The 13,040-nt window shown below is 45.2% G+C and overlaps 1 protein-coding gene across 1 annotated transcript in view; it reads right to left on the bottom strand.

Annotated features, from left to right (window-relative positions):
- LOC306663739 (uncharacterized protein) overlaps positions 1-13,040 on the bottom strand; it is a gene marked incomplete at its 3' end in the record, with an annotated part of 38,582 nt that overhangs the window by 234 nt on the left and 25,308 nt on the right. The window contains exon 2 of the mRNA XM_079144308.1: positions 11,275-11,368. Within this exon, the coding sequence (XP_079000434.1) occupies positions 11,275-11,368 (94 nt within the window). The remainder of the gene's footprint in view (positions 1-11,274; positions 11,369-13,040) is intronic.

Here is a 13,040-nt window from a genome sequence, read left to right as displayed (position 1 = left end):
CTTCCGAGATAGGGTGGTGTTATTATCTCCAACGCCCTCAGCACCGCTGGGAGAGACTGGGATAGAGCCCACCTTACGCCTGACTCTTGGTGATCTGAAATAACCCGCGCTCCCGCCCTTTCTGCCTCCTCCCCCAGCGATAGAGGTTGGAAGGTTTCGCCAGGTGTCTAGCACCGAGAACTGTGGGACCATGGTGTTTCCCAGTCTCTGAACGCCTGGCGCCACTCATGATTAAGATCATATTTACACTTGTTACTTAACATTTTCCCTTTACACTTATTTTCCCGGAATTCGTTGTTCAAGAAAAATATTTCACTCCTGTGAAATGAGTTGTTTGGGGGTGAAGAACTAGTTCTCTTTTCCTAACTTAAAAATATTTTAAAGCCAGCCCAGCGCGATGGTGCATGTCTGTAATCCCAGCGACTCAGGAAGGTGAAGCAGGAGAATTTCAAGTTCGAGGCCAGACTGGGCAATTTGGCGAGACTCTGTCTCAAAATAAAAAAAATAAAAAGAGGAGGTAGCTCAGTGGTAGAGCACCCGTGGGTCCAATCCCCAATACCTCCAGAAAAAATAGAGAAAATCCCACTGTATTATCTCCTTGATCACTATACTGAAATGGTTTGGGTAATCCCCCTGATTCCTTTCAGAATCATATGGATGGTGGGCCCCAAATGAACTAGAACTCCAAATTCAGAAGACTGGTGATTACCTATCCTACCAATAGAACGTAAAATGACATTTCCCACTGAATTTCCAAAGCCAGGCCCAGTGTGTGTGGCAGGCAGGGCATTTTGTTCTCATCTGGTCTATGGAAGATGGATCATCACCTGTTTATAAATGACAAAAAAAGTTAGCCCAGAGCAGTGACCAACAGACTCACTGACAAACTACAGACAGTATGGAGTTGCCTTCAGGATGAAAATGTGACAATTTCAGATTGAATAAATAACAACTTCGGACTTTTCTACAAAAATATGAATATTTAGCTATATTGTGCTGCATGCTGCCACCAAGGCAACAGTCAACAGAGCTTGCATCCCCACTCCCAGAGCAGCAAAATGTCCATTGGTTCACTCCAAGGTACATTTAAGCACTTCACTATTTCAATCTAGATTCTATAATGGGAATTCATTTATCTCCACTCAGCCTTAGGCATGTCACTGAAATTTGCTTATAAGGTTTGCAGAAAAAAGTCTCTACCAAAAGTCCTTCCTGCTTCCACTCCAGTTCTTAACCACCAACAGAAATGAGGGCCAGGAATATGGTCAGTAGGAGATGGAGCAAAGATGCCCAAGCAATAAAGATAATTCAATAGTAGCCCCAGGACAAAACAACTAAGGGCTTACATTCAGTTGTTAATTTTCCATAGTATGCTTTTAGCATGGCTTAGAAGCTTCTTTCTCGTTTTTGCAGTTTCTGGGGATTAAACCCAAGGCCTTCCACATTCTGGGCAAGTACTATACAAGCTATATCACCAGCCCTTATTTTATTTTTAAACACAAGTTGCCTCCGACTGGTTGACCTCGAACTTGTGATCCTCCTTCCTCAATCTCCTGAGTAGCTAGAATTATAGGCATGCACCTACATGACTGGCTTCAAAAACACTGTCGATGATATGCAAACTGAGGATTCCTTTTGGACAATGCTTCACAGTTGCAAAAATGCTTCCACCAACACTGCTTTGTTGGAGCTTCAAAACAGCCTTTGGCGTAGACCCCGGAAGCTGAGGCAGGAAAAATTGCAAGTTCAAGGCCATCCTCAACAACTGAGCAAGACCTTGTCTCAGAAAGCTGCTGTTTTAGTCAACTTTTTCACTGTTGTAACTAAAAGACCTGACAGAAACAATATGAGAGGAGGAAAAGTTTATTTAAGGGCTCATGGTTTCAAGAGGTCTCAGTCCACAGAGGGCTACCTCCATTCCTTGGGGCTTGAGGTGAGAATATCATGGCAGAAGAGTATGGCAGAGGGAAGCGGCTCACATAACCAGGAAGCAAAGAGATCCACTTGCCAGATATAAAATATATACCCCAAAGGCACATCCCCAGTGCCCACATCCTCCAGCCATGTCCTACCAGCCTTCAGTTACCACTCAGTTAATCCCATCAGAGAATTAATTCACTGATTGGGTCAAGGCTGTCATAACCCAACCATTTCTCCTCTAAACCTTGCATTGTCTCACATATCAGCTTTTGGGGGACACCTTACATCCAAATCATAACACCTGCGTTCAGTTTACCCATATTTTATACACAAAAATACTGAAAACATACAGCTAAAATTGTGGCCACAGCTGGGCACAGTGGCACACACCTGTAATCCTAGCTGCTCAGGCGCTGAGGAAGGATGATCACAAGTTTCACAAGATCAGTAGCTTCAACAACTCGGCAAGACCCTGTCTCCAAAAATAAAAAAGGACTATGGATGTACCTCAGTGGTGGAGCACCCCTAGTAAAAATAAGTAAATAAATAAAACTGTGGCCACAGTTCACTTCCAACTCCCCATCAGGGGTTTTTGCCAGGAATCCTGGCTACCATGGGACAAGCTATTTCTGACTTCTGAGTTCCTTAGTCTAAATTGGGTCTCATATCAGATTCTGAGGCTCAAATGAAGAAGCAGCTTAGAAAATATAAAGAACTTCAGGCACGTGGGAGTTAGTGTCTGCACAAAATGCCTCCACTCTGACAAAGACAGGGCACCAGGATGTTTGGAAGCAGTAGGAATTCCCTGTGGTTTGTTTTTTCTGTGCTAGGCATTAAACCCAGGGCCTTCTGCATGCTAAAGAAATATTCCACCACTGAGGTACATCCCCAGCATTCCTCCCTTCCCCCAGACAGCATCTCCCTGAGTTGCCCAGGCTGGCCCAGAACTTGCAATATTCCTGCCTCATCCTCCTGAGTAGCTGGAATAACAGACACAGCCTGACCATGAAATCCCTTTCACACAAGGATCCCTACTACTGTTATTGGGTTCCAGTTAAGAACTCTTTAAGTATAAGGCATTTTCCATGACAGTGACGTTCTCAGGGCAGCAAGGGGTCCTAAGGATGTACCTCAGTAATGAAGCACTTATCTAGCACTGCAAATCAAAAAGAGGGGGGTCGTCAGGAAGGACCCCCAAAAGGCCCATAGACTACAGTATCCTGGCTTTAAGGATTCAGGCTGCCCAGCAATATATGTGTTAAATGTGTAAGATCTGCAGTCTAGGGCTGGAGGTGTAGCGCAGTGGTAGAGCTTCTACTCGGCATGTGTGAGGACCTGGGTTCAATCTCCACAACAAAAACAAAACAAAAAACTCCAGTCTAGAAGAGGATATACACAAAATGCACTTGCATCTTTTTTTTTTAATTACATGAATTAATTTTCCCACATTATCATTATTTTTTTTTTAACCATGCCTGTAAGGTAGAAGTTGTACCAGTTAACTACAAATATATTGTGCCTCTGCTATGACCAACTCCCACTCTGGCCACTTCCCACAGGCCACCAGATGGGTTCCCACTCCTCCACTTCAGGGCTGGCACTGGCTTCAGCAGGAGAAATCTTTGTAAAACGCAGGTTGGATCTTGTACTGCTCTGTGTGAAAACCCTGACTGACTTCCCAGTACTCTGGGAAGGAAGTCCTAACCCTGAAGTTAGGACTTGGGTGAATATAAGTGAGACAGGGGTTCCCTGAAAAACAGTGCCTCGACTGCTAGCCTCCCTTGCTATGTGATCTGAGTACAGGGGTCACTTCCAGGCATGTGTGCTTGAGATTGAGGACCTCTTCCCATCTCCTCACTTCCCTGGATATCATGTGTTTTGCATGGCACAGCTCCCTCACACAGAAGAGCTGTTCAACCCACATCAGACTTGACACAAGCTAGAAGTGAACCTATATTGTGCCCAGCACTGAGACTGGGGATTTTTTTCTCTAATTGCAGTTTTGCCTAACCTGTTCATGCCATATGGCCTATGGAGGCCATCATGGCCACCCTGGCTGCATCTCATTGCCACTCTCCACTCAAGCTTTGCTGACTTTCTTTTATTTCCTGGAACTTATCAGTATCTGCCTGTCTCTGGGGGGACTTTACATTTGCTATTCCCCTTACCTGCAATACTATATCCCAAATTTCAACTGATTGCTCTATACATCTGTTGTGGGTTGGTGTGCCCCAAAAAGATATGTTCATGTCCTAACTCCTGTTACCTCTGAATGTGACCTTGTTTGGAAATAGGGTCTTTACAGGTATAATAATCAAGTTAAGTTGAGGTCATATTAGACTAGGGTGGACTAGCCATATTAAATATGGCTGCTGACCTTAGAAGAAACACAGAGATACACAGGGAAAATGCCATGTGACAGTGGAGGCAGACATCAGCGTGATGTGTCAATAAGCCAAGGAATGCCAAGAATTGCTGGCAATATCAGAAGCTAAGAGCTTGGTGTGGTAGCGCATGCCTGTAATCCCAGTGGCTTGGGAGGCTGAGGCAGGAAGATTACAAGTTCAAAGCCAGCCTCAGCAACACAGCAAGGTCCTAAGCCACTTAATATGACCCTGTCTCAAAACAAGATAAAATATGAAAAGGGCTGTTGATGTGGCTCAGTGGTTAAGCACACCAGGGTTTCCAAACTTGGTGCCAAAAAAAAAAAAAGCCGCTAAGAAAGAGGCAAGAAGGATTCTCCTCTAGAGACTTCAGAGGGAACATAACCCTAGCTAAGCACCCTAAATTTTGAATGCTCTAGCCTCCAGAACTATGAAACAATAAATTTCTGTTAACTACTCAGTTTGTGGTACTTTGTTATAGTAGTCCCTAAAAAACTAATACTACATCAAGTAAATTTCACTTCTCCCAGGAAGTGGGTGCCATGCCCCAAAGAAGGGCCCTCTCACAGCATTGGGCCACACAGTATTGAAACCCATGAGTTCAGTGAGATCCTATACCAGGCCAGGCATGGTAGTACATGCCTGTAATCCCTGCAACTCAGGAGAGAGAGGCAGGAGGATCACAAGTTTGAGGCCAGCCTGAGCAACTTAGTGAGACCCTATCTCAAAATAAAAATAAGGACTTGGGATGTAACTCAGCTGTAGAGCACCCGTGGGTTCAATTCTCTGTACAAAAGAGGGGTGGGGGGGTCCCATACCCAGGTCTCCATCTTGATACCTCCAGCGAGCACTGCAATACCTGCAGGATGCAACAAAGACCTTGTCACCCAAAGTTACAAATTGGTACCTGGTGGGCTGAATCTGACAGTCATGTTTGCTTACCCTACATGGTGTTTTGAACCATTAAACACATATATATTTGGGGTCTGGGGGTATAGTTTCAGTGGGAATACGCTTGCCTAGCATGCCTGAGGCCTAGGTTCAATTGAAAAAAAATTGTTTTGCCAACACATACAATTATGACATACCTACCAAAACATGTCCAGTTACTTTTGGAAAATTGTTGGATGGAGTCACATTGGATCACAGTCCCCCATACTCCATAATCAATGGGAGCTGAGTCACAGTGCCCCATAGCAGATGAAGCAAGTGCTGTCTAGGCTAACCCTGGACCCTGCTGTGTCCTGTGTATTCCTCATGGGTCCCCTAAACTTATTTTGGCTGAAAGCATGTGATGTCAATGCTGAGAAGAACCTTCATTTAGCTCAACTTTTTTTTTCTTTCTTTCCTTCTGTGCTGAGGATCTAACTCAGGGCTTTGTGCATGACAGGCAAGCACTCTACCAAAATGAGCTATATACTTAGCTCCTAGCTCAGCTTCTTCATTTTAAAACAAGGATGCTAACCCTCTCAGTAGTCCTGCAGGGATCAGAGAGAGTGGCTGCCAAGAGTTCAGCAGATGCCAGGCACAGTGGCATATGCCTGTAATCCCAGCAGCTGGGGAGGCTGAGGCAGGAGGATCGAGAGTTCAAAGCCAGTCTTAGCAAAAGCGAGGTGCTTAGCAACTCAGTGAGATCCTGACTCTAAATAAAAAATACAAAATATGGCTAGACTATGTCTCAGTGGCTGAGTGCCCCTGAGTTCAATCCCTGGTACCCTGCCCCTATAAAAAAGCATTCATCAGAGTGCCTGACACAGAACAGGTGTAAAAATGAGAGCTGCTCTTACTACTTGCACCAATAACAATAGAAGCAAGATTCCTCTGCCTGTTGTGCTCCCCTAATATGTCTGAAATGGAATCCTCAAAACAGACTTCAAAGATCTGGGAGATATTATTGTTAGACACCAACCTCCCTGAGGTCACGTTCTTGAAACAGCAAACCCTGGCACTCTGCTTGAGGTCTGAGAGGCAGTCCTCTGCCCACCAATTACCATCAGAAATGTCTAGAACTTCCTTCTTGAAGTCAGACCTCAATGGAATATGTGATCACCTAAAGAACCTTAATCAGGGCTGGGGTTGCAGCTCAGTGATAGAGTGCTTTTGAGGCACTGGGTTCGAGGCTCAGCACCACAATAATAATATTAATAAATAAATGTCTATTAACATCTAAAAAGTAGAAAGAAAAAAAAAAACCCTTATCCTTCCAATTACCTCAGAAATGTACAAAACTACATATAGATGGGCAACAGCGCACACAAGGGACCAGCTGCCTGGCTTCATGTACACAATCCTCTGCATAGTCTTTGTTTTGGATATGCTAGGGGATGGAACACAGGGCCTAATGTATGCTAGGCAAGCACTCAGCCACTGAACTACATCCCCAGACCTCTACAGAGCTTTAAAACTACTTAGAGCACAATAATCCCAACTACTCAGGAGGCTAAGGAAGGAGGATCACTTTAGCCCAGGAGTTTGAGACCAGCCTGGGAAACAGAGCAAGACAGTCTCATGAGAACACTACTTGGAGTTCAGGTTCCTAGAGTTGAGGTCTTTTTTTTTTTTATTTTCTTAAGAGATGGGATCTTGCTATGTTGCCCAGCCTGTCCCCAAACTTGTTAATGGTTTTACACTGCCACTAAAGTCAGTGTGGAACCCAGGGGACTCTCTTTGAGCCTCAGTTTCTGATAATGCAATAATTCATCTATTTGCTCATTTAGTCAACTCAATTTTGGGGCTTTGATTTCCATCAACAGGCCCATGACCCCAGAACGGACATTGTTAGCTCAACTCTAAATTCCTCAAGCACGACTATAATTCAACATCTCTACTCAATTGTCTCTGAGACACCTCAATCTCCTTATATCCCAAACTGAATGTGTGTCAGGTGTGGCAGCACATACCTGTTGTCCCAGCTACTCTGGAGGTTGAAGGTCACTTGAGCCCAGGAGTTGAAGACCCGTCTTGGCAATATAGTGAGACCCTGCCCTCTAAAAAATAATAATGATGATGATGATGATGATAAAAATGATAATGAACGATGTGACATTTCTCTGAATCCAGATCCTCAGTTGGGGTTCTTGGGCACCCCAAGAATGCCTTTGCCATCTAGCCACCTGTGCAAGTCAGAAAAACTGGTTGGTAGCTCCCCACTTACATCCTCCATATTAAATTTGTCACCTATGTCTGAACATTCCTGTACTTTTTTAATTTTTTTTTTTTATTTTTACCACAGTGCTGGCACTATACCACTGAGCCCCTTTTTTTTTTATTCAACCTCACCCCTTTTTAATTTTTTTTGTTTTGAACAGGGTCTCTCTAAATGACAGACTAGTCTCAAACTTGTGATCCTCCAGCTTCAGTCTCCAGAGTCACTAAGATTACAGGCCTGTGCCCCTGTGCAGAGTTTCAACAGGCCTTTTTATTCTGTCACTTGCACTCAGTTTGAACACTGAGATTATTAATCAGAGCAAGCTACAAAATAATCTAAACCTCCAGTCACACAAACGGAAGAGTGTGCCAGTCTTGGGGGGTATTCAGGCTAGAGAAGAGCTCTCACCACATGGTCTCCCAAAGACCCCAGTCCTTTCCAACTTGTGGTTCTATCACTCCTGGGTCCTGTCTTCTACACGTAGATGGCAAAGGGCAAGAAGCATGGAGAAGCTAGTGCAGGAGGTGTTTTTGTTCTGTTCTTTTGTTTGCATTATTATGGACTGAATCCAGGACCACTGTACCATAGAGAGACAATCCCCCGTCCTTTTTATTTTATTTTGAGGCGGGTCTCGATAAATTTCTGAGGCTGGCCTCAAACCAGGGTGGCCCTGTCTCAGCCTCCCAAATCACCGGGATCACAGGTGTATGCTACCATGCCCAGTCAAGCCCTTCTTTGTATTTATTTTGAGACAGGGTTCCACCAAATGCTGAGGCTGGCCTCAAACTTGCAAACTTCCTGCCTCAGACTCCCAAGTCACTGGGATTATAGCTGTGTGCCACTGTACCCAGCCAGTGTGGGAGTTTTAATGGCTGACCCGGAAGCAGCGCGAATCACTTCCACTTACATCCACTGGTCAGAAATCTTTCACGTGGCCTTGCTTTATTGCAAGGGACACTGAAAAAGGAGCCCCACTACTTGCATAAGGCAGGCAAAAACAGATTGAGTACATGGTTTTCATTACAATAGGCTTTCAATAAGTGTATTAATGACAATGAAAGGAGATACCAGAGGAAAGCTTTCCGTTGGTCAGCCAGCCTTCAAGGCACTCAGCTGGCTTGCCATGTGGTGAGATAACTGTGTTATTGAGAGCACAGAGGGAACAGGGGCACGTAGGAGGGACACTGAACCAAATTGAGGAGGGAACTGGGATAGAATTAAGACTTTTCAAAGGAGGAAAAGCCCAGGCTGGGTCATGAAGACTGAGCAAGGATTCTCCAGGCAAAGATGGGAGAGAAGTGGGTGCAGACACAGGAGAACCATCAACCAAGCAAAGGCTCTAAGCATGAGAAGGCACAGACAGGAGAACTGCAAGCTGGTCCACATTATATAGAGGAGCTGAGACTGTTGGGATGGGCAGGGGCATCATGTGTCCTGGCAAAGGGTTCAGATGTGGCCCACAGAAAACCAGAAGTCAGTAAATACTGCAATGGCGATAGTCCAGGGGAGAGGGCAGACAGGAGGGAATGATGGAAGATATCAAGGAGGTGAGTTGGCAGAACTTTGTGTGTGGTTGTGACCCTGACTCTGCATAGGAGCAAGATGGATGGTAACACTAACCACTGAATGTGGAAGACCTAGCATGCCTGACTGCAGGCCTTGTAAGGATGGCAGTGGGGAGACATCGACTGACTGCCTCTGTCAAGGAGGAAACCTACCCCTCGCACCTCAAAAACAAAAGAGAGAAAAAATTGCACCCCAGGTGAAACTCCACTCAGTTCCTGGCTACACTTGCCTCTGATGTCATAGTTCCATCCATTTCTTCTAGTACATCAGTCCCTAGAGACTGCAGAAGGATCAAGAGATGATCCAGCCTGGTTGGTGGTATATGCCTATATTCCCAGCAGCTCAGCTCCAGAGGCTGAGGCATGAGGATCATGAGTTCAAGGCCAGTCTCAGCAACTTAGCGAGATCCTATCTAAAAATAAAAAATAAAAAGAGTTGGGGATGTACCTCAATGGTTAAGTGCACCTGGGTGCAATCCCTAATACCCCGGTCCCTGCCAAAAACAAAAATAAGAATGCAGAGCAGGCATGGTTGCACACTTATAATCATAGCAACTCGGGAGACTGAGGCAGGAGGGCTACAAGTTCAAGGCCAGCCTCTGCAACTTACCAAGACCCTGTCTTAAAATGAAAAATAAAAAGGTCTGGGGATGGCGATGTAACTCAGTGGTAAAGATCCCTGGGGTTCAATCCCCAGTTCTGCGGGTGGCGGTGGGGGGATCCAATTCAGGGGCTGGGGATACACCTGAGCTACTCACTGACCGTGGAGTGCTTGCCCAGTATGTACAAAGCCGTGGGTTCAAAACCCAGTACTGCAAAGAAAAAGAGAGATGATCCATTTCAAAAATTAAGTCCAAATCCTCATTAACAAAAGAAAACCAAAAATCAGCAAAGGGAAGTCTGAAAAACAGTACCAGCCCCTAATTTTCCTGTACATGACCATTCAGCTCCTCCACTGCCCCTCCAAAGCGGAAGGACTTTTGGTCTAATCAGACCTAAGAGAAAGAAAACAGAGGCCCTCTGAGGTTTTCATCCTCCCACGAGAGCACCGAATACGAAAGACCACAGAGATATGGACAGTAGAAACCCCGCCTTTCTTTCTCCTAGAAGCTCAGAAACAGGAAGCCATAGGCGGGGACTATCTCCTGGGCATGTCACTCTTCCCTCCTTCCTGCAGAGCAGAGAAGAAGGCAAAGAGGTCTCTGGATATAAGCACAAGCCAAGGAGCCACAGCTCTGGCTGTTTCTAGCACAAGGACAGACCCCCAAGACTCCGTAGGCAGGACAAAGGAGGCAGAAGCCAGGTGTTGAGGACAGAGATGCAGACTCTGGTCAACCTGAGCCAGAAGTCTTCTGCTGTAAAAAGGATTCTTGGGGTGGAATGTTCCATCTGAGCATTCTATTTCCACATTCTGCTAGGGAACTGGGCAAACCACTTCTCCAATGAGGAGACAGTGTCCAGACTTAGAATGGAAGATAAATATATACTCTCTCTCTCTCTGAATCTAAGTAGATCAAGATGTGGAAACTCCTCAGGGCAGGTTCCTCTCTTTCATGCCCACTCACCTGCCCAATGGCTCAGAAATCTCTTGCTTTTTGCCATTCACCTGGCTCCACAGCCTCTCATGATACCTCTAATTCAATCCCCCTATTTCTGAAGCCCCATTCCACCACCTCTGTTTTGGAGGGAGGTAGTGCTGGGGATTGAATGAAGGTCCTCATGCATGGGAGGCAAGCACTCTCCCACTGAGCTGCCATCCCAACACTCACCACCCACCCAAACCCAGCCCTGTAGAAGCCTCCAGAGGCTTGTGTGCCTCCCCTATCCCACCCCACCATCTCCCTTTAATGAAATCCATTGTTCCCAATGGCCTCACCCACCTCTCCCAACACAAATAAGGGGTGTCCTATCTATCGCTCAGGCCTCCAGCCTCTCTTCAGGAGCAGTGCTACATGACAGAGATAGGACACAAGTGCAAACACAAACAATAAAATGTTCTAGCCCAGTTCCACCTGTAGTCCCAGCTACTCAAGAAGGTGAGAAAGGAGGATCCCTTAAGCCCAGGAATTCAAGAGCAGCCTGGACACCACAGTGAGGCTGTAAAAAAAAAAAAAAAAAAAAAAATGGTACTAGGGATTGAACCCCGGGGTATTTCACATTGAGCTACATCCCCAGCCCTTTCTAAGTTTTATTTTGAGACAAGATCTTGCTAAGTGCTTAGTAGCCACATTACAAAACTAGTAGGCCAGGCACACACCTGTAGTCCCAGCATCTTCGGAGGCTGGGGTGGGAGGATCACTGGAGTCTCCAAGTTAGAAACCAGCCTGGACAACACAGTGAGACCTCTATCACTAAAACAAGAACAAAAATTATTAAAGACAATTAGAAGGTAAAAAAGAAAGAAGTGAAATTAATTATAGTATTATTTTTAGTCTAATCTATCCAAAAATATTATCAATTTGACATATAATCAACAAAAACAATGAATGAGATATTTTACTTGTTTTGTGGACCATCTTTGAAAGCCACTGTGTATTTTACACTTAGAACACAACCCAGATTCACCATGTTTCCAGTGATCAATTGCCACACGTGGCCAGCGGCAACTGGACAGTATGGATCTACACCAGGGGTTGTCAAACTGTAGTCACAGCCCAAACCTAGTCTGCTACTCAATTTGGTAAAGGGTCACTTTAACAAAGAATGATTTTTCCCCCCTTCTTTTATAGTATCAGGCCACTGCTACATAAATGTTCTACCACTAAGCTCTACCCCCAGACCAGTATTTTTAAACAACTGAAAAATCAAAAAAGTAACACCTTATGACACATAACAATTTTACGAAGCTGGGCACTTGGTACACGCTTGTAATACCAGCAACTCAGGAGGCAAAGGCAGGAGGATCACAAGTGTGAAGCCAGCCTCAGCAACTTAGTGAGACCCTGTCTTAAAAAAATACAAAGGCCTAGAGATGCAGCTCAGTGGAAGAGTGCCCTGGGTTCAATCTCTAGTACAGATAATAATAATAACAATGTACAATTCAAATTTCTATGTGTATAAATTTTAAATTCTGTCAACTGAAATGATGGAAATTTGTTTTATCACTTGTCATATTATGTACTTATATAATACCTTTGAATGTGCCTCTTGGCCCAAAAGGTCTAAAATATTCATGCTGATCTTTCTGCTGGTACTGGGGAGTGAATCCATGGGCACTTCATCACAGAGCTACATCCCTAGCCCTTCTTATTTTTTTTTTATCTCAAGACAGAGTCTCCCTAAATTGCCAGACAAGCCTCAAACCTGTGATCCCCCTGCCTCAGTCTTCTAAGTCACTGGGATTATAGGCACTGAGTCACCACACCCAGTCCACCTGAGTTCTAGACCATTCACCTCCCTGCTTAACTCCAATGTAAAAGCTCCAGGGTTTCCTTTGGAATCAGAAGGCTGAGCTTCTTCATGTCTCAATTCTGAGATTCAGAACAAGTCACTTTTCCTATTGAAAGCTGAGTTTTAACAGGGTTAGCACTTACACAGGTATGAGGAGGGTGGAGACCCAGCACAGGCTATCAGGGTTGTTCACTCCTTCTCTCTTCCCAGTGTTCCATCTGTTTCCCTCCCTTCACACCACCTCCCTCACTCCCAGCTAAGTGCCCTGATGGTGCAGCACCTACCTCAGCCCAACATCCTCAACAAACTGCCTCCCGTAGACCAAAGGCATAAATTCTGCATTAGTGACTTCTGTATCTCTTTAGCAGGGCTGATCTCCATCTGCCTGGAATCTCCTCAACAAATAGCCTTTCATTCCAAGATGTCACTAGGATATCCAGCCATCCCCTCCGCTGTGATCTGACCACAGCATTTCCAGCACTCCCAGTGGGTAGCCTGTACACTGCTCTGGACCCCAGGTGGGGACCGATTCTTGGGTCTGGGACTAAGTGGGCCCTTTACACACAAGGTTCACAAGAAATAGCTTCCTACTGGCCTGGTAAAGCCACATTTCTAGCCTGATTCACCCATTTT

The sequence above is a fragment of the Sciurus vulgaris genome (assembly GCF_902686455.1).
Source record: "Sciurus vulgaris genome assembly, chromosome: 6".
NCBI classification, from domain to species: domain Eukaryota; kingdom Metazoa; phylum Chordata; class Mammalia; order Rodentia; family Sciuridae; genus Sciurus; species Sciurus vulgaris.
Note: the sequence above shows the minus strand (reverse complement) of the source record. Positions and strands in the feature narration are given on the sequence as shown.